Here is a 22,818-nt window from a genome sequence, read left to right on the forward strand (position 1 = left end):
TTAAAAAAAAAGTTTATTCTTCAATGTTTTTTTTGGTGTTTTAACTTTTGGCCACTAGGGGTCTCTCTCCCTAGGAGTCCCTTTTTTGGTGATTTCGGACTCACGCCGACCTGGCGGCTGAGTCCGAAATCTCATATTCAGCGCAGCTGTGCGCGCATCCCTGCCAGGCGCGCTCCTGACTCTGCCGGCCTGCGGCATCATCGGGCTCCTCCCGCTGACAAGGAGAGCTGGCGCGTGCTGGCCCAGAATCAGCTGAGTGCAGCTCTTCAAGAGAGAAGAATACAGGAAGAAGGGCGGAAGTTGCCCGGCAAGGCTTCAGATGACGTCGCGCCTGCCTGCCCCGCCAACTTCCTCCCTTCTCAGACGCTCCTATCTGAGGTACCGAAGATGAACATAAAAAGGTATTTTTAGATAGTTTATAATTAAAATAAGCGCAAGGATAGATAGAGTTAGAGAGGGAAAGATTGGGAGGGGGATTAGGGAAAGTTTAGTTGATAATAGGTACTCTTTAAAGGGTATTCTGGCTGAAGACATCTTATCCCCTATCCACCGCTGGGACCCCCTGCGATCTCCGTGCAACACCCACCCGAATTGCCTATTCACTTCAACGGAATTCCTGCAGTGAAAATTCCGCAGCAGCAATTCTGTTGTGTGAACAGGACAGCGGTATCCCATTGAAGTGTATTGGCTCTAATTTCATGCAGAATTTTCATGCGGTATTCCATGCAGAAATTCTGGTGCGCTTGACCCCGCCCCCCCCCCCACCTTTCCTGAGCAGTGGATGTCAGAATGAGTGAGTAGCAGAACAGAGGGATTTGTGAGCGAAATACAGAAGCTAGACACGTAAAAAGACATGTAAAGAATCTGCATGACCTAGTGGGTAACATATAGAAGCATTATTATAATTTTTTTCTGTGATATATATATATATATAGGATTTTCTGTGGGCCTGACTGGTGCTCACATGACCCAGTTACAGTAATAAAACCCATAGATGCAGCTATGCTGAAATATAATAGGTGGCGCTCTAGGACTAGTAATGGTAAGTGTGAATGATATGGGCAAAAACAAAAAGCCAACTGGAAGCTATGAAAGGCAGCATCAGTGTCTGTAGGATGTCCTGCACCCATGGCTGAGCTGTTGGTGTCCTTTGCATCACCACTAGGGGTGACCGACTGTCATAAGCGATGGCGCTCTAATCCTATACTCAGACCAATGTCAAAGGGATAATTGTTCTAAATACAAAATACATAGGTGTGGGAGCTCTACATAAAATGGAAGCGGCCTAAGCCGAGGATACTGTGTTGCACATACCCAATGTGCCAAATATAACACTATAAAATATAAATGAAACAGTCCTACTAGGCTATAGGCGGGAAAAAAAGAAAAAATTGAGTCTTGTCCTCTTTTTCATTGGTTATTTCACCATTGAAAAAGGGGACAAGGCTCCCCAAAACGCGTCTGGTCCGAGACTGCACGCATGCACAAAGATTGGGACCCATCACTACAGATATTGACAAGTATCTCAATCTTATACCGGCAAAGCCGATAAGAAGCCTCCAGCACAGGACCTCCATCCCCCTCTCACACCTTTCCCCGTGCCGTCAGGGTAGAGAGGGAGAATCCCTGAGGACCGTTTACGCTGCCATATACTGGATTTACATCACCAACCCGGCACAAACAGACCTGGTAAGAGGCACATAGTGGCGGACTTCCTATTCTCCCTTACCATTTGTCCCCGTGCCGTCGGGGTATAGAGAGTGCCGGGCTGCGCATCCGACCAGCCTTGCGCAGTCAAGGATTCAGTGGGCTCTCATTCAGGAGTCTCCAGCTCTGCCGAGCGCAGCCACGAAGTATACAGCAGCCCCAAACTGGATTGAATCTATCAGCGCCGCTTGCGCCAACTAACTGTTTAATGAACTGTGACTCATATCACCCCAGCGATAAGTCACCAGTATAAATTGTCCCCACTATTTCATTCATTTTATCTTGTGCATTGCTAGTTTTTAATGTACAGTGACTCCCCCGACCTACGATGGCCCCGACATACGATCATTTCAACATACAATGGCCTCTTAGAGGCCATCGCATGTTGAAGGCAGCATCAACATACAATGCTTTTGTATGTCGGGGCCATCGCATAAACGGCTATCCTACAGCGCAGACTGCTTCAGCTGCCACCGGATAGCCGTTTACGGTGCCCGTGTGTTCCCCTGACGATCACTTACCTGTCCTCGGGGCTCCGGCTCGTCCTCTTCGGGATCCCTGCATCGTCGGCGCTCTCCATCGTTGCCATCACGTCGCTACGCACGCCATCCCATCATCCAATAGGAGCGGCGTGCCTAACGACGTGATGGCGGCGACGGAGAGCGAGGATGCCGGGGAAGCAGAGGCCTTGCCGGAGCGTCGGGGACACTACGGGGTCGCGGCGACAGCCATGGAGTGCGACATCCAGGACAGCGGTGACAAGCGGTGACGGTCCGTAGCGGCAGGGACAGGTGAGTATGGGTGAGCTGGGTGTTGTAGTTCTGCAACATCTGGAGGTCCGCAGGTTGTAGACCACTGTCCTATACTTTACATTGCACGGATCCCTCAACATACGATGGTTTCAACAAACGATGGTCCATTTGGAACGGATTACCATCGTATGTTGAGGGACCACTGTATATATATATATATATATATATATATATATATATATATATATATATATATATATATACTATTTATAAATTACTTGTATTCCTAAGCAAGGGCCCTCTCACTTTTATATCATTTACTATTCACAATAAATGTAATTTTCTCATTCTAACTGTCACAATTTTCTCCTTTTTCCCACCTATAGCCTAGTAGGACTGTTTCATTTATATTTTATAGGATAATTGTTCTATCCATAAAGAAATGTATTTATTTCTGATACATTGCTATAGCGGGGCAAACTATTAATCTAGAAGAAAGGTTGGAGCTGTGGCCACTACATACGGTATGTCTGTATAAAAGTAAGAACAAATTGGGGGAGATTTATTACCTGTCCAGAGGAAAATTTGCTGAGTTGCCCATAGCAACCAATCAGATCGCTACTTTCATTTTTCACAGGCCATTTCAAAAATGAAAGAAGCCATCTGATTGGTTGCTATGGGCAACTCAGCAACTTTTCCTCTGGACAGAGGAAAAGAGACCGTTCTCTTTGTGATAAAAAATGGATTCCTCAAAACGGACTAAACTGTATCAAAACGTGTGTACAAATTTGAATGCGTATAAGGTTGAAAACCGTATACGGTTTGAAATATGATGTCCGGTTGCATCCGTTTTTTTAAGGGAAAAAAGTATATGTTTTTAACTTTTCACTCCATTATGAATAGTCAAAAGTCAAAAACCATATGGTGAAAACCGGAGGGAACTGTACGCACATGCGGTTCTGTACAGTTCCTATTGATTCCCATGTTTAAAAAAAAAAAACACATAGACGTTTCAATACGTTTTTTTCACCTGGACCAAAAACCGTGGTAGGCTACGGTTATGGGTACAGGAAAAAAACTGACAAAACCGTACAGCATGCAAAATGGACACAACCTGATGCATCTGTTGGCATACGGTTTTCAATATGGTTCCGTACGGTTTTAAAATGGAAAACGTATACAGGAACTGTATTGCGAAAATGTGGTGTGAACCCAGTCTGACTCAGGGTAGACCACTTCCTATGACACAATAAATGGGCACTGTCAGATTCCAAAATGTTTATGTTGTAAATTTTGGCAAAACATTAACTTTTCTAATATACGGTACTAAATTAAAATGATTTATCTCCTTTTTTTTTAAATAGAAATCATGACTTATAAAACAGACCACTAGGGGTCCTCATATCACCCCGAACATAATTCTGTCCGGCTGCAGCATCATCTTTGTACAGGCTGGGCACAAAGTCCAGGAAGTAAGGGCGGGACTAGCACTCCTCTGTGCTCACTCCTGTCCTATCAGGCTGCAGCATGAAAACAGTGGGGGGGGGGGGGGGGTTGCAGAGCAGCCTGCAGTGACTGAATGAGGAGATCCACCACAGCATGCATGGTGAGTGAGGGGCGGGATCAGTGCTTGTCCCTTCCTGAGCAGTTGATGTCAGAATGTGTGAGCAGCAGAACAGAGGGATTTGTGAGCCAAATACAGAAGCTAGAAACATTAAAAAAAAAAAGAAAAAAAATCTTTAAAAAATCTGCCTGACCTAGTGGTTCTGTGATATGAATATGATTTTCTGTGGGTCAGACTGTTGATCACATGACCCAGTTATAGGTTGAACTTGATGGACTCTGGTCTCTTTTCAACCTTATGAACTATGTTACTATGTTACAGTGATAGAACTCATAGATGCAGCTGTGCTGAAATATAATAGGTGGCGCTTTAGAACTAGTAATGGTGAGTGTTAAAGAGTAGCTCCCACCATGCTTTTTTTTTTTTATTTCTGTCCCTGCCTATTGCCCATCTATCCCTAACCCCCTCCCTGTCTTAAATTTTTTTTTTCTACTATATTAAGAATGGCTTTTTTGTCTGCCTGGTAGTGTGCTCACTACCAGGCAGACTTCCCCAGCAGGCATGACATCACTGATGCCTGCTGGGGCCAACACTTTCGCCCTTAGTTCACCTATACAGGGTGCCTCCAGCTGCTTCACCACTACAACTCCCAGCTTGCCCTGACATCTTTTGGCTGTCAGGGCATGCTAGGAGTTGTAGTGGTGAAACAGCTGGAGGCACCCTGTGTTGAAAACAATAAGTTAGGGGCTACCCCGTTCTCTCCCCGAAACCCAGTGTTAAAAACCCCAAACCCCGCTGTCCCCCCAACCCCCGTGTTAAAAACCCCAAACCCTGCTCTCCCCAAGACATACCCTAGAGTCCTGCAGAGTTCTGAGGCAGCAGAAGCGGCGTGTAAATGCCGGGAGGCGGGGCCGGCATGTGAGGCCAAGGAGCCAATGCGCTCTCAGCGCTCGCTCCCGCCTGTCTGATTGACAGGCAGGGAGCGAGCGCAGGCTGAATGAATTTGTACCGATTGCCCGGCCGGCATCTGTCCGAATTCAGGCATGACGTCACACCAGCCTGCAGCCGGCCACTAGGAGGGAGACACCTAGTGGCCGGTTTTCAAACGTAAATTAAAACATATTAATAAAAAATATATAAAATAAAGAAAATATATTAGAGATATGTTGTAGTACATATGTACTACAACAAATCAAAAAATAAAGTTGATGACAGTGCCCATTTAATTATATGGGGGAAAAAAAAAAACTGGATTGTTTTTTTTAAGGGAGTGCAGTTAAGGATTCGCCAATTGTTTCCTTTATTATTTCCAGGCGTCATTTGCATGGCAGCCTCCCATAGACCTTACCCATCATCTATCTTGCTTAGGATGACAGGGATCTCAGCGTGTTTGATTTATTTTCCTGTTGCACAAATCTACCCAGTGATCAAAGTGCAGTCGGAATAGAATCTCAGGAGTTGACAACAGAGACTTGGAACACATTTATTTTTGTTTCAGTTTTTGTTCCGGGCTGGGTGTGTACATGGATTAGAATACAGATGACTGATTATTGTTATATCCTGGATAAATGAGACTCATAGACCTGGAGTAAGGAGACATAGCAAGTAACAAACCTGGGACTGACTGACTGCATATTAAAGGGGTTCTCCACCATAAGGTGATTTTAGTACGTACCTGGCAGACAGTAATGGACATGCTTAGGAAGGATCTGCGCTTGTCTTGGGGCTAAATGGCTATGTTGTGAGATTACCATAATACTGTGGCTTTTTGTGAACTGGTATTTCTTTTTTGAATTTTCTTTTTTGCCTACAAATCCCATAATTCCATTTTCCTCCCACACATCAGCCACCCCACCCATTGAAACATAAATGAGCTGCATCCATTCTAAAGACCTGTGGTTTTCAATCAGGGTGCTTCCAGCTGTTGCATTAGTTGCAGATTGATCGCTCAACCCATTGAAGCAGACAGGCTCCCTGTCATCAGCTGACTAGTGATGTCAGGTCTCGGCCGCATTGCAACCTGGGAAAAATCCGAGACAGCAGTCATTTTGTATGCTGTAAAAATAAACATTGGGCTGAAAATCACATAAGAATTGTGAAAAAACCATCACACACAGGTACAGACACTATATTATGAACTGCACTCACTTTACAGCCCCTGTAGCATAGTCAAATAAAAAAAATTCCTGGAATACCTTTTTAAAGTAGGGATCTTACTAGAATGTCTATATTGCATGCAGAGGCAGGACAGAGGCAAACCCTGACGGTAACAAGAATGTATCTATTATGTGATACTGTGTTTCCCTACCAGGGTGCCTCCAGCTGTTGCAAAACCACAACTCCAAGCATGCCCGGACAGCCAAAGGCATAACATTCCCCATTATATATCACAGGCCGTAATGTATAGTTCTGTACGCAGATAAGAATTTATAATCTAATTGGGTGCCCGAAAATAAGTGTCAGCCGACACACTGGGACCACAACCTTAATAAGTGACTTCAAAGTCACCGTCCTTATTACATATTCCAGCCGGCTAGACGATTGTGCCGCCTCATCTCATGGTTAAGTGAATATAACCAATACGATTTACACTTCTAATGTGATCATCGGGTCCTGTCCCGCCGTAATATCTCTTTAAGATAAGCGAGATGATTTCGTGAGTTCAAATTGTAGTATAAAGACTGGCATAGTGTCAGATGTAATTACCCATATCAGCTTAATGGATAATCGTGTGTATTCACTTATTGTTAAGAGTCTTATGGTGTTCTTTCTTTAAATTTGAATGCATAGATGCTAAAAACAAAAACACATGAACCTATTCCCGCCCTGTACCCCAGAGTGTAACTATAGGGGTGTGGGAGCCTAAGGGGCTCAAAAGGTCTTTTTTTTCCTATATGAGGAGATCGATGCCACAAATGAAGTAATTTAGTTGGGGGCTCTACTGCAGAGTTTTCAATGGGGCCCTGCATCTTTAAAGGGGCACTCTGGAGGAAAAAAAAAATATATAAATCAACTGGTGCCAGAAAGTTATATAGATTTGTAAATTACTTCTATATAAAAAAATATGACCCTTCCAGTACTTATCAGCTGCTGTATGCTTCAGAGGAAGTTGTCTAGTTCTTTCCAGTCTGATCACAGTGCTCTCTGCTGACACCTCAGTCCATGTCAGGAATGGTCCAGAGCAGGAGCAAATCCCACATAGCAAACCTCTCCTTGCTCTGTGGTCAGACTGGAAATAACTACACAACTTCCTCTGGAGCATACAGCAGCTGATAAGTACTGGAAGGATTAAGATTTTTATATAGAAGTTATTTACAAATCTGTATAACTTTTTGGCACCAGTTGATTTGAAAATGTTTTTTTTTCCTCTGGAGTCCCCTTTAAGTTACGCCTCTGTACTGTACACTGGTCCCTCAAGTTACAATATTAATTGGTTCCGGGACAACCATTGTATGTTGAAACCATTGTATGTTGAGACCAGAACTCTATGGAAACCTGGTAATTGGTTCTAAAGGCACCAAAATGTCATCAAAAAATAGGAAAAAAGTGAGAATTAAAGAAAAATAAGTAGATAACTAATATAGTTAAAGCAAATCCTTACATATAAAAGTAAGAAGGATGTGCTGGGAGCTGTAAATCACTTTCTATGTCAGTGTTTCCCAAGCAGGGAGCCTCCAGCTGTTGCAAAACTACAACTCCCAGCATGCCCGGACAGCCAACGGCTGTCCGGGTATGCTGGGAGTTGTAGTTTTGCAACAGCTGGAGGCACCCTGGATGGGAAACACTGGTCTATGTAGAGGACAGGAGCTTCTTTGGGGTCCTGTACAGTACACGCAATGTCCCAAAAAAGTAACATGGAGCCGCCCTCACCTGGTATCCAAAGGAGCAGGTAACCCTGGTACAGGTAAGGAGTAGTACAGAACATGTTGTATCTCCCTGTACTGTAGGGGGCGCTACCAGACACCAGTCAGTGCATGCACTTCAGTAATACAGGGGTTTTACCAGTGATATGTCCATTCTGATTGGTCAGATCTTCCAGCCATTGACACATTTCACAGATCTGGACTGTCTGTAGTATTGTATGTTGAGTCTGGTTTCAACTTACAATGGTCCAGAAAAGACCATTGTATGTTGAAACTATTGTATGTTGAGGCCATTGTAAGTTGAGGGATCATTGTAACTGTTCTGTGCAGTTTCCATGGCCACTATACTATTACGGCACAGCAATGTGGTGGCCACAGGAACTGCACATGATTTCAGTGTAATGGTGGGCTAATATGACAGCTGGGGGCCTTACAATACTCCCCAAGGTCTCCCAGACAAGCATTTATAAATTGCAATATAACAAAGAATTGCAGAGTATTATATGAATAGTCATGAGATTGGTGGTTCAAGTCAAAGAAACTCAAAAACCATTTGGGAAAATAAAAAGAAAATCAAGAAAAATCCTCTGTAAAGTTCTGTATTTAAAAAATAATAATAATAAAAAAAACACAGAATTGGTATTGATTGGTATTGCCACATCCATAATGACATATGTTATTTATCATATTCAGTAAACAGTTAAAATTGCAGTTTTTTTTTCTCATCCTGACAAATAAATAAAACACAGAATAAAATGAAGTGATGAAAAAGTGATGAAAAAATGGTACCAAAGGCAGGTACAAGCTGTCCTACTAGAAATAAGACCTCATACAGCTCCTTCTAATGGAAAATACAAATATCAGGAGTTTTAAAATGTAACGACACAGAATGAAAATATTTTCTTATAAAAAATTTAAAAAAGAAAAAGAAAAAAAGAGTTCTTAAAAAAAAAAAAAAAATATATATATATATATATATATATATATGTATATATATATATATATATATATATATATATATATATTTATGAAAGTTTTGGTCATAATGACCCGCAAAGCAAAATATTTAGCATTTAAACCTCACGGTGATGTATAGAACAAACCCAGAAAAGAATAAAAGAATTTCTGTGTGTGTGTCTATATATGTACCGTACTTTTTCGTCCTATAGGACGCACCGGAGTTTAAGACGCACCCAATTTTTAGGGGCAAAATCAAAAAAAAAAATTAATAGTAGTCTTCAACCTGTGGACCTCCAGATGTTGCAAAACTACAACTCCCAGCATGCCCGGACAGCCGTTGGCTGTCCAGGCATGCTGGGAGTTGTAGTTTTGCAACATCTGGAGGTCCGCAGATTTAAGACCACTGCAGGAGGAGGTAGTACTCGCGTGTCCCCGCCGCTCCGGACCCGTCACCGCTGCCCTGGATGTCGCTCCATCGCTGTCGCCGTGTCCCCGTCGCTCTGGAACATCTCTGCTGCCGGCCGGGTATCCTCGCTCTCCGTCGCCGCCATCACGTCGTTACGCACGCCGACGCACGTACGCGACGACGTGATGACGAGGAAGGAGAGCGCCGGCCATACAGGGGATCCCTGAACGGAGAAGACACCGAGGAGGCAGGTAAGGTCCCTCCCGGTGTCCTGTAAGCACTAACCCGGCTATTCAGTCGGGCTGTTCGGGACCGCCGCGGTGAAATTGCGGCGGTCCCGAGCAGCCCGACTGAACAGCCGGGTTAGTGTCACTTTCCCTTCAGACGCGGCGGTCAGCTTTGATCGCCGCGTCTGAAGGGTTAATACAGGGCATCACCGCGATCGGTGATGTCCTGTATTAGCCGCGGGTCCCGGCCGTTGATGGCCGCAGGGACCGCCGCGATAGGGCTGTATTCGCCGTGTAAGACGCACCGACTTTTTCCCCCCAGTTTTGGGGAAGAAAAAGTGCGTCTTATACGGCGAAAAATACGGTATATACATATATATAAGCTGATCTTTGACGGACCATCGTTTGTTGAAACCATCGTATGTTGAGGGACACGGATGCTCAATTATACTCACATGTCCCTGCTGCTCCGGCCCGTCAGTTCGCCGCTCCTCTGTCGCCACTGCCCTGCGCTGTCGCTTTCCGTCATCACATCGTCGCTCATGCCGCCCCTGTTGGACAACAGGGTGGCAACGTGATGATGGCGACGGAGAGTGATGGCGCAGGGCAGCGGCGACAGAGGAGCAGCGAACTGAAGGGCCGGAGCAGCAGGGACATGTGAGTGTAATTGAGCGAGGCACATGGGGATTGCTGAAGCATTCAGCGCGGCCAGATAGCCGTTTTTGCGATGGCCCCGACACACACAAGCATCATATGTTGAAACGATCGTATGTCGGGGGGACCACTATATATATCCCAAAATGTTGTCATTAAAATAAATAATTTCGGTTGCTTTCTTGCACCCTTCCCCCTGACCCTTTAAAAAGATAAAATTAAATGTATGTATACCTATATTATATACAGTCATGGCCGTAAATGTTGGCACCCCTAAAATCTTTCTAGAAAAGGAAGCATTTCTCACAGAAAAGGATTGCAGTAACACATGTTTTGCTATACACATGTTTATTCCCTTTGTGTGTATTGGAACTAAACCAAAACAGGGGAAAAAAAGCAAATTGGACCTAATGTCACCAAACTCCAAAAATGGTCAGGACAAAATTATTGGCACCCTTTCAAAGTTGTGGAAAAATAAGATTGTTTCAAGAATGTGATGCTCCTTTAAACTCACCTGGGACAAGTAACAGGTGTGGGCAATATAGAAATCACACCTGAAAGCAGATAAAAAAGGAGAGAAGTTCACTTAGCCTAAGCATTGTGTGTCTGTGTGTGCCACACTAAGCATGGACAACAGAAAGAGGAGAAAAGAACTGCATGAGGACTTGAGAACCATAATTGTGGGAAAATATTTCCCAAGTTACAAGTCCATCTCCAGAGATCTAGATTTGCCTTTGTCCACAGTGCACAACATTATCAAGAAGTTTGCAACCCATGGCACTGTAGATGATCTCCCTGGGTGTGGACAGCAGAGAAAAATTGATGAAAGGTGTCAACGCAGGATAGTCCGGATGGTAGATAAGCAGCCCCAAACAAGTTCCAAAGATATTCAAGCTGTCCTGCAGGCTCAGGGAGCATCAGTGTCAGCGCAAACTATCCGTCGACATTTAAATGAAATGAAATGCTATGGAGGAGACCCAGGATGACCCCACTATGGAGGAGACCCAGGAGGACCTCACTGCTGACACAGAGACATAAAAAAGCAACACTACATTTTGCCAAAATAAACTTGAGTAAGCCAAAATCCTTCTGGCAAAACATCTTGTGGACAGATGAGACCAAGATAGAGCTTTTTGGTAAAGCACATCATTCTACTGTTTACCGAAAACTGAATGAGGCCTACAAAGAAAAGAACACAGTACCTACAGTGAAATATGGTGGAGGTTCAATGATGTTTTTGGGTTGTTCTGCTGCCTCTGGCACTGGGTGACTTGAATGTGTGCAAGATTTCTGAAGTGGCAGCAATGAGTCCAGATCTAAATCCCATTGAACACCTGTGGAGAGATCTTAAAATTGCTGTTGGGAAAAGGCGCCTTCCAATAAGAGAGACCTGGAGCAGTTTGCAAAGGAAGAGTAGTCCAACATTCCGGCTGAGAGGTGTAAGAAGCTTATTGATGGTTATAGGAAACAACTGATTTCAGTTATTTTTTCCAAAGGGTGTTTAACCAAATATTAAGTTAAGGGTGCCAATAATTTTATCCAGCCCATTTTTGGTGTTATCCAATTAGCTTTTTTTCCTCCCTTTTTTGGTTTAGTTCCAATACACAGAAAGGGAATAAACAAGTGTATAGCAAAACATGTGTTACTGCAATCCTTTTCTGTGAGAAATACTTCATTTTCTTGAAAAATATCAGGGGTGCCAACATTTACGGCCATGACTGTATATATAATACAATTATAATAATGATAAACACAAAGATTATATAATATATATATATATATATATATATATATTTTTTTTTTTTATGTGGCCCAAGATTTTGTCATTAAAATAAATCAGTTGCACAGGCTGAAAGCTGCAAAGAGCCTTACTAAAAGCTGCAAAGAGCCTAAGGTCTTCTATTCATCACAGCGCTGCAACGATGTGAGGGGGAAAGTGGTCCCCCAGCAGGCTTCAGTGATGTCATGCCTGCTGGGGAACACACACTTTCTCCTGCTGGGAGATTGCACTATGTGAGCAAGAAGAAGGGTATGATACAGAGTTTATTAAAACTTTTTTTTAAGGGTGGAAGGAGTGTTAAGAGTAGTTAGGGAACATAGCCTGAGGTAGTTTAGAAAAGTGTATTTAGTGACAGGTCCTCTTTAAGCTTATTATTATTGCAGGGTCTTATGTTTTAGCTGTAAAACATGTAATTGAATGTATCTATCCGTACGTTTCCCAAGACTAATAAATGAGAGAAACCTGCCGGCCCCCTGCACCCAGCTCATTTATTTTCAGTTTATCTCTCCTGCTCCATATTTTCCACTTATAGACCTGCATGAAGAGGAGACATGAATGAAAACAGATGTCAACAGAGAAAAACAGCACGATAATTGTCCTCCTTCTTTTCCATAATAGTGGGTCTTCGCTTAATGCAGCTTGAGGAGGGAATTCTGTATTATCCTCTTTATAGCCAAACATAATCCTTCACATTGTATCAGAAATTGTTATATATTTGTAATGCATCTACATGCTTTCCTGCAGGACATGGAATATACACAGATTAAGGGAAATGGCTTTGTAGCGCAACTGTGAATTTGTGGAACCGTCCACTTCAGGAACTGAACAAAAACAGTTGAGGCTATTAAAATAGGTATAGATATATATATATATATATATATATATATATATACATGTAGAAATATAGAATCAAATTCCTTCCTCTTCATCCACCCATAGCCCTTCTCCCCATCCATCTCCTCCTCTTCATACACCCATACCCCTTCCCTCCATCCATCTCCTCCTCTTCATCCACCCATACCCCTTCCCTCCATCCATCTTTTCTTCATCCACCCATACCCCTTCTCCCCATCTATCTCCTCCTCTTCATACACCCATACCCCTTCCCTCCATCCATCTCCTCCTCTTCATCCACCCATACCCCTTCTCCCCATCCATCTCCTCCTCTTCATACACCCATACCCCTTCCCTCCATCCATCTCCTCCTCTTCATACACCCATACCTCTTCCCTCCATCCATCTCCTCCTCTTCATCCACCCATACCCCTTCCCTCCATCCATCTCCTCCTCTTCATACACCCATACCTCTTCCCTCCATCCATCTCCTCCTCTTCATCCACCCATACCCCTTCTCCCCATCCATCTCCTCCTCTTCATACACTCATACCCCTTCCCTCCATACATCTCTTCTTCTTCATCCACCCATACCCCTTCCCCCCCCATCCATCTCCTCCTCTTCATCCACCCATACCCCTTCCCCCCCATCCATCTTCTCCTCTACATCCACCCATACCCCTTCCCCCCCATCCATTTTCTCCTCTACATCCACCCATACCCCTTCCCTCCATCTCCTTGGCTGAACATGATAAATGTGTATTTTTTTTTTTACTGTACTAACTATGTAAATATGTAGAATGTTGGTGCCTTCCATCAGTGGTGTGATGCAGAATGTCGTTAGAGATGTTCCCAGGTCTACTCTTTCACAAATTTGCTCAATTATGCAATTAATTAATCAGTGTCTACACTAAATAATTACTCTATTAGGAACACCTATTCAATAACAGGTTAGTCCACTCCAGACGACCTTCTGCCAGGTGTCCAAGGTCCCTTTCCATGACCCATATGAGGAGTTGTTTGCATGATGTGGGGTCTTCATGGTCAACCTTGTCAATCTTTGGCTGTTGAACCCCAATTGACACAAGGTACGCCGCATGGTTATTGTGATTTGTCTTACGTGCCCACTGTTGTACTGCTCAGTCAGTTGGTCTACTTTGGTACGCTGAGATACCAAACGTGCCACTCTCTCTCTCTCTTTTATATCCATATCTCTGTCTATTGCACATTCTGAGCCCCCCAGGTTCTGTGAGCATGCCAATACTATTCTTTTCATTAAACTGAGAGGGGCCATGAACATGATGGACCTCATTATATGAGTAAAAACTAAGCTGTTTTCCATGCAATGTATTAAGCACTCTTTTTCATATTTCTTCTCCCATCAATGGAGAAAAACAAAATTGACAAGAGATGTAAACTAAAGCAGCCTGTAGAGAAAATATATTTTTTAAATATATTTTTAACCTTTTGGGCAGTCCATAGGGTGTCTTTTGTAAGGTTAGCTCAGCCCTGTTCCAAGACTTAAAGGGGTTATCCACCATAAGGTGATTTTAGTAAGTACCTGCCAGACAGTAATGGACATGCTTAGGAAGGATCTTTGCTTGTCTTGGAGCTAAATGGCTATGTCATGAGATTACCATAACACTGTGGCTATCTTCTTGTGAACTGGGTATTTCCTGTTTGATTTCGTTCTCAAACTACACATCCCATAGTTCCATGCTTGTAAGTTTAAGGTCAATTTCCTCCCTCCCACACATCAGCCACCCCACCCATTGAAACACAAATGAGTTGCATTCCATTCAAAAGACCCGTGTTTTCTAACCAGGGTGCTTCCAGCTTTTGCAAAATGATCTCTCTACCACTCAGCGGTCCCTTCACCCATTGAAGCAGACAGGCTCCACGTCATCACCTGACTAGTGATGTCAGGTCTCGACGCACTGCAAGCTGGAAAAACCCCAGGCCTGAGTAATTTTTTATGCTGTTAAAAATAAATATTAGGGCAAGGTACAGGTACAGACAATATATTACGAACTACACTAACTTTACAGTCCCTGTAGCATAGTCAAATAAAAATTCCTGGAATTCCTAGGAGAGAGTCTCCAGCCCACCGGAGCACCTGAAAGCTGAACTAATTTATGCAGGATAAAGTCAGCAACCGCCGAGCCGCGAGGTTTGTGACGAATCGAATCACTGTAACTTCACTCATCTCTAGTAAATACGATAAATTAACCTCATGAGCTTTAGTTTGAGGCCAACTTCTGTTATAGTATATCCTGGCAGGAAACCAAATATATTCCAGCATATGGGTCTTATTTCTATGAAGCGGTAGTATTGTAGAACTCTTTATTGTCTCTATGGAAATATCATTGTTATTGATATTATACAGAGATTTATTATGTGTGACACAGTATTTGTTTTGTGGTGCACTGAACTGGAAGGTTTACAAAAAACAGAATGCACCAAGTCTATTGTGTTTGAGACATAACTAGCAGCCGAAAAAAAGCTTAGGCTGCGTTCACATCACGATTTCAGAACCGAACAAAAATCGTGTGAAATCGGATGCGGATCAAATCGGATGTGTGTAATGGATCCTATTTTTTAATGGAGGTCAATGGATCCGACTTTATATACGATTTAATACGATTTTAAGTTATAAAATCTTTTACTCACGTCGGATGGAGAAATCGTGATGTGAACGCAGCCTAAGCTTTTTTCGGCTGCTAGTTATGTCTCAAACACAATAGACTTGGTGCATTTTGTGAAATCGGATGCGGATCAAATCGGATGTGTGTAATGGAGCTGATTTTTTTAATGGAGGTCAAGGGATCCGAATTTATATACGATTTCATACGGTTTTAAGTTATAATATCGTTTATTCCAGTCGGATGGAGAAATTGTGATGTGAATGCTTACAGCTAACTCAAAAATGTATCAAAACCTGTGCAAAGGAAAAGTTGCCCATAGCAACCAATCATATCACTTCTTTCACTTTGCAGAGGCCTTGTTAAAAATGAAAGAAGCAATCTGATTGGTTGCTATGGGCAACTTTTGCTCTGAACAGGTTTTGACAAATCTTCCCTTATTAAAAGCTTTGAAAATTGTCTATAAATAGGTATATGGGATAAGTAGCTGATCGCGGGGGGTCTGACCGCTGGGGCCTCCGATGATCTCAGTGAGGAGCGCGTGCTGCAGCCAACATGCGCTCCATTAATTTCTATGGCAGCGCCAGAAAGAATCAAGCATCATCGGCACCGGTAGACATCACACGCTCCTCACTAAGAGCGCCAAGGTCTCGTCCTGGAGATCGCGGGGGCCTCAGCGGTCAGATCCTGCGGAAAGGGGATAACTTAGTTTTCACCGGAGTTCTCCTTTAACTCACTTCATCTGTGCCAACCATAAGGCAGATTACGTGAAAGGCAGAATACAGAAGTGAAGCAGTGTATTATCTAAGCCAGTGTTTCCCAACCAGGGTGCCTCCAGCTGTTGCAAAACTACAACTCTCAGCATGCTGGGAGTTGTAGTTTTGCAACAGCTGGAGTCACCTTGGTTATGAAATACTGATCTAAGCAATCAGGAGATCCGATCTTTAAGTCCCTGAGTGCCTCCAGCTGTTGCAAAACTACAACTCCCAGCATGCCCAGACAGTCTTCGACTGTCTGGGCATGCTGAGAGTTGCAATTTTGCAACAGCTGGAGGCACCCTGGTTGGGCATCACTGGGCTACATAGTTGCACGTGTCTTGGAAAATGCATACTGAGCAGTATTCACTTTTTTTAAGCTCTCTTTGTGTTGAAAAGCGTGGTGGATGCTTTTTGATACAGTTAAAAGAAACCTATACTGTACTATACTAAATACATGCAAAAAAGGACTCTCTTAGGCTAAGTTCCCACTTTTTTCTGGCAGTTTTTGGAAAACTGCCACTGCAGTTTTTGAGCCAAAGTCAGAAGTGGATCCACACGGAGAAGTGTAAGTCCTTCCTTTATATGTCCTATTCCTTTTGAATACATTTCTGGCTGTGGCTCAAAAACTGCCAGAAAAAAAAAATAAGTGGAAACTAAGCCTTACAGGATCGCGACACGTGTGCCGAATAAAAATAACGCAATAATAAAGTGGAGTTGCGTTGACTTATATGAATATTATTGTATTTATCATCAAATATACTCATATAAATATATATATATATATATATATATATATATATATATATATATATAGTAAATATTTCCATGTGCAGGTACCAAGCGAGGAATGAAAAAAACAACAAATGTTTCTGAATCCTCCTTTTTTTGACTGCCTACTTTCCCAGTAATCGCATCAGCTAAAATCAAATCACGTTGGTCACATAAGGGCAGATGTTTTTCGCAGCCTCTCCCGGTAGAGGAACAATGAGGGCTTTAGGACCTGGCAGAAGGAAGACAGTATAGGGAGGTGTTGATGCATCTATAAGCCTGCAAGAGTTCTAGGCAGCCGCTTCAGTCCTGCTGAGACACAGAAGTAACCTCTCACAAAGCACAGAGGATATATATTTATATATATATACTACTAAGGGTGGGGAGGTCACCCATGGGAAGGATTTACCTGGGACTCGCCGCCGCAAGTTGCACCTTGTAAAGATGGGCTTCCCTTTCTCCATCCTTATCATCCAGATGTTACTTTGGACTCTCTTGCTTGGTAAGAAAACTAGCTGCATGCAGTATTATTATTTCTACTGTGCACCCCATATAGCCCATGCAGTATTATTATTTCTACTGTGCACCCCATATAGCCCATGCAGTATTATTATTTCTACTGTGCACCCCATATAGCCCCATGCAGTATTATTATCTCTACTGTGCACCCAATATAGCCCCATGCAGTATTATTATCTATACTGTGCACCCCATATAGCCCCATGCAGTATTATTATCTATACTGTGCACCCCATATAGCCCATGCAGTATTATTATCTCTACTGTGCACCCAATATAGCCCCATGCAGTATTATTATCTATACTGTGCACCCCATATAGCCCCATGCAGTATTATTATCTATACTGTGCACCCCATATAGCCCATGCAGTATTATTATCTATACTGTGCACACCATATAGCCCCATGCAGTATTATTATTTCTACTGTGCACCCCATATAGCCCCATGCAGTATTATTATCTATACTGTGCACCCCATATAGCCCCATGCAGTATTATTATCTATACTGTGCACCCCATATAGCCCATGCAGTATTATTATCTATACTGTGCACCCCATATTGCCCCATGCAGTATTATTATCTCTACTGTGCACCCCATACAGTATTATTTCTACTGTGCACCCCATATAGCCCCATACAGTATTATTTCTACTGTGCACCCCATATAGCCCATGCAGTATTATTATCTCTACTGTGCACCCCATATAGCCCCATACAGTATTATTTCTACTGTGCACCCCATATAGCCCCATACAGTATTATTTCTACTGTGCACCCCATATAGCCCATGCAGTATTATTATCTCTACTGTGCACCCCATATAGCCTCATGCAGTATTATTATCTCTACTGTGCGCCCCATACAGTATTATTTCTACTGTGCACCCCATATAGCCCCATACAGTATTATTTCTACTGTGCACCCCATATAGCCCATGCAGTATTATTATCTCTACTGTGCACCCCATATAGCCCCATACAGTATTATTTCTACTGTGCACCCCATATAGCCCCATACAGTATTATTTCTACTGTGCACCCCATATAGCCCATGCAGTATTATTATCTCTACTGTGCACCCCATATAGCCCCATACAGTATTATTTCTACTGTGCACCCCATATAGCCCCATACAGTATTATTTCTACTGTGCACCCCATATAGCCCATGCAGTATTATTATCTCTGCTGTGCACCCCATATAGCCCATGCAGTATTATTATCTCTACTGTGCACCCCATATAGCCCCATACAGTATTATTTCTACTGTGCACCCCATATAGCCCCATACAGTATTATTTCTACTGTGCACCCCATATAGCCCATGCAGTATTATTATCTCTACTGTGCACCCCATATAGCCCATGCAGTATTATCTCTACTGTGCACCCCATATAGCCCATGCAGTATTATCTCTACTGTGCACCCCATATAGCCCATGCAGTATTATTATCTCCACTGTGCACCCCATATAGTTGCATGCAGTATTATCATCTCCACTGTGCACCCCATATAGCCCCATACAGTATTATTATCTCTATTATCTCACCTGTATATCCTAATATAGCTTCATTGTCTAGAAGCTAAAAGTTGTTACAAACATTGAGTATACCCTCATAGTCAGAATACTAGCCAGATAGTAAGGGTCTATTCACACGGCAGAATTTAAGCTTGCGGAATTCCGCCTCAAATTAAAGCCCATAGACTTCTATGGGATTCCGCACTCCCATTCTCACTTTTGAATTTCCGCTTGTGGAATTCCGCAAGCGGAAATTTAGAAGTATAAATGGGAAGTGCAGAAGTCTATGGGCTTTAATTTCAGGTGGAATTCAGACGTGTGAATAGACCCTGTACTCTACTTAGATCGATGGAGACTCCTGTTGCTTGTAACTATAGGCAGTGAACAAGAATCAGCAGAAATGTGCAGTGAACACAGTGATTCTAATAGTTCTATGTACTGCAATATTCTTATCTTTGTTCTGTATGCATTGTCTCCCAACCTATGCCGATATCAAATAGAATGGACGTATTTTGTGGACTTGTGTTGGTGTATTGTAATATGATTAGGTTTTCTTTTCATACACATGACCAGGATCGGGTAAACGAAGTATCGTTCTGTCATCTGACTGGTTTAATGGGGAAATGTGATTGTAATGTTTCCTTCATGTTTCTTGGTCAGTGTTTTAAGCAAACGGGAGATGTTTGTAATGTGGTGGCCCAGTACAGGAGATCAGGCAGCCTCCTTCAGTGTTCCCATGGCCCCTTGCACCTGTTTCCCCCTGTACATATGTTCTGCTGAGGTCCAGTGCAGTCTTGTCTAGTGTGTGTGTCCAGAGTGTTGGAGGCCTCAAAGTCCAGTCCTGCAGACACCTTCAAGTCAAGTAAGATAAAGTCACAGCTTTATGAGTCAAGTCAGTCCCTGTCATCTGTCAAGTCAGCGTGGTCTGCATTCAACTGTCCAGTCCTACTACAAGTCCCAGCAAGCCCTTAAGGTCTCTGTGTCACTGGTCACCTCCGTGGGCCCTGGATGAACTGTATAGACTTTACCACCTGTCTACCCTCAGTAAAGCTACCGTTGTCCGTAACTTGGCGCCGGAGTCTTTATTGCCCCCGTGCCTAGCCCAGGATCCAGCGGTATACCTTTAGTATATGTGGTGGTCCAGTACGGGAGGTGTTACCCTGTACCCTTGCTGCCCTGTCAGGCAGCCTCCTGCAGTGTCCCCTGCCACCCTCCCCCGTCTTTGTTTTTTGTAATTGTATATAATCCCTATGTTATATATGTAAGAGTTTTATACCTCTAAGACTGTTTACCATGTAGTTTGTCATGTGATTGTTACCCAGGAGGTATCAGTGACCAGGTGACCTAGGGGTGACCAATAGGACCCCACCAGAGCCTCCTCCATATAAGCTCTGGGTGGAGCCTCTGCTCTCTTAGAGGGAGATTTATCAAAACCCGTGCAGAGGAAGAGTGGTGCAGTTGCCCATAGCAACCAATCAGATTGCTTCTTTCATTTTCCACAGGCCTCTTTAGAGGCCTGTGGAAAATGAAAGAAGCGATCTGATTGGTTGCTATGGACAACTGCACCACTCTTCCTCTGCACAGGTTTTGATAAATCTCCCCCTTAGTCTTTGCTGAGGTCCAGTCAAGTCATGACTAAGTGTCCAGAGTCATAGGAGGCCTCAAGTCCAGTCTGCAGCCACAAGCTACAAACCTGCAAGTTACTAGTGTTGAGCGGCATAGGCCATATTCGAATTCGCGAATATTCGCGAATATATGGACGAATATTCGTCATATTCGCGAATATTCGCATATTCGTAATATTCTCGTTGTATTTTCGCATATGTGAATATTCGCGTGTGCGAAAATTTACATATGCGAAACTTCGCGTATGCGAAACTTAGCATAAACAAATGTTCGCATGTGCGAAAATTCGCATGCCGGTCTCACACAGTAGTATTAGAGCCTTCTTTACACCACACAAGCTGGAAGCAGAGAGGGATGATCACTCTGATGTGTACTGTGAAAAAAAAAAAAAATTAAAAAAATTAAAAAAACGAATATTCGTAATTACGAATATATAGCGCTATATTCGCGAATATTCGCGAATTCGCGAATATGCGATATTCGCGAATAAAATTCGAATTGCGAATATTCGCGAGCAACACTACAAGTTACCACAGTCACAGTCTTGTCAGTCATCAATCACAAGTCAAGTCAAAGTCATCTGTCTAGTTAACGTGGCCTGCACTAAATTGTCCACCTCTACTACAAGTCCCAGCAAGCCCTTAAAGGGGTTGTCCAGGAAAAAACTTTTTTATATATATATATATATATATATATATATCACCTGGCTCCAAAAAGTTAAACAGATTTGTAAATGACTTCTATTAAAAAATCTTAATCCTTTCAGTACTTATGAGCTTCTGAAGTTTAGGTTGTTCTTTTCTGTCTAAGTAATCTCTGATGACACGTGTTTCGGGAACCGCCCAGTTTAGAAGAGGTTTGCTATGGGAATTTGCTTCTAAACTGGGCGTTTCCCGAGACACGTGTCATCAGAGATTACTTAGACAGAAAAGAACAACCTTAACTTCAGAAGCTCATAACTACTGAAAGGATTAAGATTTTTTAATAGAAGTAATTTACAAATCTGTTTAACTTTCTGGAACCAGTTGATATATAAAAAAAAGTTTTTCCCTGGAATACCCCTTTAAGGTCTCTGAAGTCACTGGTCACCTCCGTGGGCCCTGGCTGAACTGTATAGACTTTACCATCTGTATAACCTCAGTAAAGCTACCGTTGTCCGTAACTTGTGGCCGGAGTCATTATTGCCCCCCCGTGACTAGCCCAGGATCCAGCGGTATACCTTCAGGTGGTATTGAGGATAAACCATGCCCTGGCCTCACGAATACAAGGGGTTAATGCCATCTACCCCTATGGTAATTCCATCTGCCCTTTGCATCACACCCCATCCCACGTATATATATGTGTGTGTGTGTATATATATATATATATATATATATATATATATATATATGTGTGTGTATATATATCAAATATATGTATGAAATCAGCACACATTCATATATGAAGGAATAGTGTTCACAATATGTTTGTCAATAGAGAAGAGTTTAAATAAACTTTTCCAAATGCGCACTGTCATGAGTTATGGTACTACTACTTATATAAGGAGAATGGGGTGTTGTCTTAAGTATCAATGGTCATTGCTTACCAATTCATTACCAACATTTTGGTTTGTATTTTGTATTGCATTTTGAGTCTCTGATCCTCTCCAATGGGAGTAAAAAAAAGTAATGACAGCTGCTGTAGTACCACAGGTAACCACCCAGTGGTGCTATGTTCTACTTCTTGGTATGAAGGAGGATATGGATGTTAAAGGGGTATTCCAGATTTTTTTTTTATTTGACTAGGCTACGGGGGCTGTGAAGTTAGTGTAGTTTATTATATAGTGTCTGTACCTGTGTGTGATGGTTTTCTCAAAATTCTTCTGTGATTTTCACACCAATATTTATTTTTAACAGCATACAAAATGACTCCCGATTTTTATCTCAGATTTTTCCCAGGTTTCAAAGCGGCCGAGACATTACATCACTAGTCAGCTGATGACAGGGAGCCTGTCTGCCTCAATGGGGGGAGCAATTGCTTGGTGTGAGAGAGAGATCAATCTGCAACTAATGCAACAGCTGTAGGCACCCTGATTGAAAAGCACAGGTCTTTTGTATTAATGCAGCTCATTTATGTTTCAATGGGTGGGGTGGCTGATGTGTGGGAGGGAGGAAAATGGAATTATGGGATTTGTAGGCAAGGAAGGAAGCTCAAACAAGAAATACCAGTTCACAAAAAGCTGTCCACAGTGTTCTGGT

The 22,818-nt window shown here is 42.8% G+C and overlaps 1 protein-coding gene across 2 annotated transcripts in view; it reads left to right on the forward strand.

The window, feature by feature from the left end:
• The first annotated feature begins 3,191 nt into the window (after nt 1-3,191).
• LTK (leukocyte receptor tyrosine kinase) overlaps nt 3,192-22,818 on the forward strand; it is a 214,678-nt gene continuing 195,051 nt past the window's right edge. Inside the window, exon 1 of one of the 2 annotated variants that reach the window (XM_056545591.1) lies at nt 3,192-3,235. Coding sequence is in view for 1 of the 2 variants with exons in the window: in XM_056545590.1 (XP_056401565.1) it covers nt 17,360-17,417 (58 nt within the window). In the remaining variant the exon portion in view is untranslated. Of the gene's footprint in view, nt 3,236-17,246; nt 17,418-22,818 lie in introns of those variants that run through there. The other variant, XM_056545590.1, reaches the window with a different exon arrangement.

This window comes from Hyla sarda, chromosome 11, assembly GCF_029499605.1.
Source record: "Hyla sarda isolate aHylSar1 chromosome 11, aHylSar1.hap1, whole genome shotgun sequence".
NCBI lineage: Eukaryota > Metazoa > Chordata > Amphibia > Anura > Hylidae > Hyla > Hyla sarda.